Source organism: Geospiza fortis, unplaced genomic scaffold, assembly GCF_000277835.1.
Source record: "Geospiza fortis unplaced genomic scaffold, GeoFor_1.0 scaffold85, whole genome shotgun sequence".
NCBI lineage: Eukaryota > Metazoa > Chordata > Aves > Passeriformes > Thraupidae > Geospiza > Geospiza fortis.
Genome location: NW_005054358.1, coordinates 2,102,917 through 2,106,703, shown reverse-complemented (window position 1 = coordinate 2,106,703; position 3,787 = coordinate 2,102,917). Strand labels below are relative to the sequence as shown.

General features: G+C 47.6%; 1 protein-coding gene across 5 annotated transcripts in view; it reads right to left on the bottom strand.

Moving 5' to 3' along the window:
• Nucleotides 1-3,787, bottom strand: part of CACNA1B (calcium voltage-gated channel subunit alpha1 B) — a 330,258-nt gene that overhangs the window by 324,868 nt on the left and 1,603 nt on the right. For all 5 annotated transcript variants that reach the window (XM_031059209.1, XM_031059210.1, XM_031059211.1 and 2 more), the window contains exon 2: nt 1,891-1,996. In XM_031059209.1, coding sequence (XP_030915069.1) covers nt 1,891-1,996 — 106 coding nt within the window. The remainder of the gene's footprint in view (nt 1-1,890; nt 1,997-3,787) is intronic.

Here is a 3,787-nt window from a genome sequence, read left to right as displayed (position 1 = left end):
TTCCTGCTAAAGACAGCAATAAAGCACCTGCTGTTCTGCATGGACTTAGAATTTGCCTGAATGGACCTGAAAATGGGAAATGTATGGGAAATGTATGGGAATGTTTCCCTACTGTGGTTTAACACAGATTTGTAACATTATTGATGAAACAACTTCCAGTTTATAGAAGTAACAGGAGAATTCTAAAGAGGATGCACTTTGAAAACTAGAAGACAGTTTTTCTTGCTCACAATGCTTATTCTTTCCAGCTTATGTTGAAAATAAAAGGTATTTCATGACTTGTAAAGATTCTCGGTGCTACTCTATGAAAAACCACTTTGTACTTCAGAGTTCCAAGTGTGCTGTAGTTAAAATGGCTTCAGGATATCTGGACCATACATAACAGTGCTTGGGACAAAAATGAGGGGTTAATTCTTCCTTCCTCTCTGAGGCAGAGCCAACAGGGCAGAGATTGTGCATTTAACTCGCTCAGCTCTCTCACACTGCTTGGTGGCAATGTCAGTGCCCCTCTTTGGAATGATTTAGGCACGATCTGAAGGTGTGTGTGCTGTAAAGTGGAATTAATACACTGGGAAAAGGACAATAAAATACCTCTAGGATGCCCTTATAAATCGAGGGATGCAGAGAAACATAAAACCAACATGAACCAAAGGATTGCCAAGCCAGAACGTCCCTGAAACTGCTTTTCCTTGTTTATATCCATGGAAGGCACTTCCCCAGCTCAGTCCTGGCTCTGAACCTGTGCTTTGCTCACACCCCCAGGCTGGCCTTGCCAACCAACCCCAAAGCACACAAAGACAAGTTTAATGGCAGAAAGATCTACATACAATCATTGATTTATTTTATCTTCATGTCTTCTTAATTAAAAATAATTCCAACAGAGAGAGAAAGCAAGCCCCGTGCAGGAGGGCAGCCAGCAGGAGTGGATCCATTTCCAAACCAGCACCAAACTCTGACCCTGACTCTCCAGATTCCTCACTAACACACTTTTTCCTGCTTCTGGAGAGTGAGATTCTGAGAGTTGCCCACTGGCATGGGCCATCCTTGGGAACTGCAGCAAGCACTATTCAGAGGCTCTCGTTTCTGGCAGCAAGCCTAATGTTATCTTTGTTTGCATAATATAGCATCTACATGGAAAACACATATGGATCCCTATTTCCCCATCCTTTGAACATGCAGGATGAATGCATTTAGGCATGCAAGACGTTCCAGATCATTAAAAGTAGAGGAGAGTAAAAGGAGAAAAATCAAACCAAGAATTACACAGTTTTCCTACAGTGATGATAAATGGGAGAATTATTTTGAAGCTATTCTTCCATTTTCTTTTGAAATAAGGTAATTGGACTCATTACCATAAAGCCTGCGGGTAAATTATTTTTCTCTGTAAGGCTGGTTGCATTTTTTTTTTGGAAAGGAAGTGTAATCATCTGAACACAAAGTTTTCTTTGAAGGATCTGTGCTGTGGCAGGAAGAGACACACAAATCCTAAAAGGTTACTCTGTTCTACCACTCCCTGGGAAAATTAAAATTTTAACTTAACTTAAAAGAAGTTCATTTGATTCCAAAGATAATTCTAAGCATTCCTCAGCTCCTTCCTGTCCTGGTTTAGAGGCAACCTAAGTTTGAAGCCCTTCGGATCATAAGACAAGGTCCAGCTCTCTCCGTGGCTGGGCAGGGCTGGCTGGAGTGATGAAGCATTCTTGTGCAGATGGGATTGGGAGGGGACAGTTATCCTTGCTGTGACAGATTTGTTCTGATTGTCAGATCAGTGCCTGTCTGTTTACGTGTGGATCTTTAAAACACATCCAAACACTCACAACAGCCAGTGGCCGACTGCTTTTTGTATTAGACTAGGGAAATAAAAAAAGAAAATGAATGAATGCGACTCACCAATCTCTCTGACATCGGTGTCTTGTCTCCATCCGGCAAATGTTGTTCCAGAGCCAGCACAATACAATTGGCTATGATTGTAGCTAAAATCATGTATTCAAATGGAGTGGGGACCAGAAGTTAAAGAAGACACTGGACAACACGAGAAGAACCCCATCCAAATCCTGTTTCTACCCACAGAGTTGCATTAATTGAGCATTCTAAGGTTTCTCATATTTTTTTAAGACATTTGTCTCCTTGACTTCCTCAGTTCTTTCTGGGGTGTGTTTGGAAGACAAGTAGGAAATTGGCACTTCTCTTCTGTAAGAGAGTTAGAGACTCACACAAGCTGAGCTGCTCAAGGAATCTGGGAGCAAGAAAGCAAAAGGTCCAAAGGAAATAAAAAACTATTAATACATATTGATTTTCAATGAGATTGATAAGCTAAATTGCCTCCAAATAGATTATACAACTAAACACCATCTGCTGAATTTTTCTTCAGAAACATTTAACTTCAGCACATGGTGCAAATAAGGGATGGGCACAAAAAGTTCAATTTAGAGTACCTATCCAGCTCTAAAACATGAATTACAGCTCGATTGCAATGCCTGCTCTCACTGAGAATAAAACCTTCAGCACCCTTTGGGGATGTAGGAGGGAAGTGGGGAGAGAAAAGAATCCAAATCCAGCCCCAGGTCCCCCCTTGATTTTGTCACCATCTCCCACCCTGAGTTGTGCTGAGCCCCAGCTCTCCCAGGGTGGAGCCGTGCCAGGGGCAGCAGCGGGGCCGAGGGCAGGAGATGGCTCTGCTCAGCACCACAGGGAGATGGACCCAGAGCATGGAGAGATGGACCCAGAGCATGGAGAGATGGAACCAGCACCACGGGGAGATGGAACCAGAGCATGGAGAGATGGAACCAGCACCATGGGGAGATGGACCCAGAGCATGGAGAGATGGAACCAGAGCATGGAGAGATGGAACCAGCACCACGAGGAGATGGAATGCACCACGGGGAGATGGACCCAGCACTATGGGGAGATGGAACCAGAGCATGGAGAGAGAGATGGAACCAGCACTGTGGGGAGATGGACCCAGAGCATGGAGAGATGGAGCAGTCACCACAGAGAAAATGGAACCAGCACCATGGAGAGCTGGACTCAGCACCATGGGGAGATGGACCGAGGACCACAGAGAGATGGGATCAGCACCATGGAGAGATGGACCCAACACAGTGGGGAGATGGAACCAGCACCGCGGAGAGCTCAGCTCAACACCGTGGGGAGCTCCTCTGAGCGCAGCAGAGAGCTCGGCTCAGCACCAGGGACAGCGCCGAGCCGCGCCGCAGACACAACACCCTGGAGGGCTCCGCTCAGCCCCCGAAGAGCTCGATTTGGCAGCGTGGAGAGATTGGTTCGGCATCGCGGGGAGCTCAGCTCAGCACCGTGGTCAGCTCAGCTCAGCACTGTGGTCAGCCTGGCTTCAGAACCGTGGTCAGCACAGCTCAACACCGTGATAAGCTCATCCTAGCACCATGGTCAGCTCAGCTCAGCTCAGCGCTGTGGCCAGCCTGGCTTCAGAACCATGGTCAGCGTAGCTCGACGCCACGGTCAGCTCAGCTTAGCACCATGGTCAGCCCGGCTTCAGCGCCGTGCTCAGCTCAGCTCAACGCCTTGATAAGCTCATCCCAGCGCTGTGCTCAGCTCAGCTCAGTACCACCATCACCTCAGCTCAAGCACTATGGTCAGCCCGGATACAGCACCGTGGTCAGCTCGGCTCAGCACCACGGTCACCTGGTTTCAGCACCGTGCCCAGTCTGGTTTCAGCACCGTGGCCAGCCTGGTTTCAGCCTGGTTTCAGCACTGTGCCCAGCCTGGTTTCAGCACCGTGGCCAGCTCAATCCAACCCCGCGGACAGCGC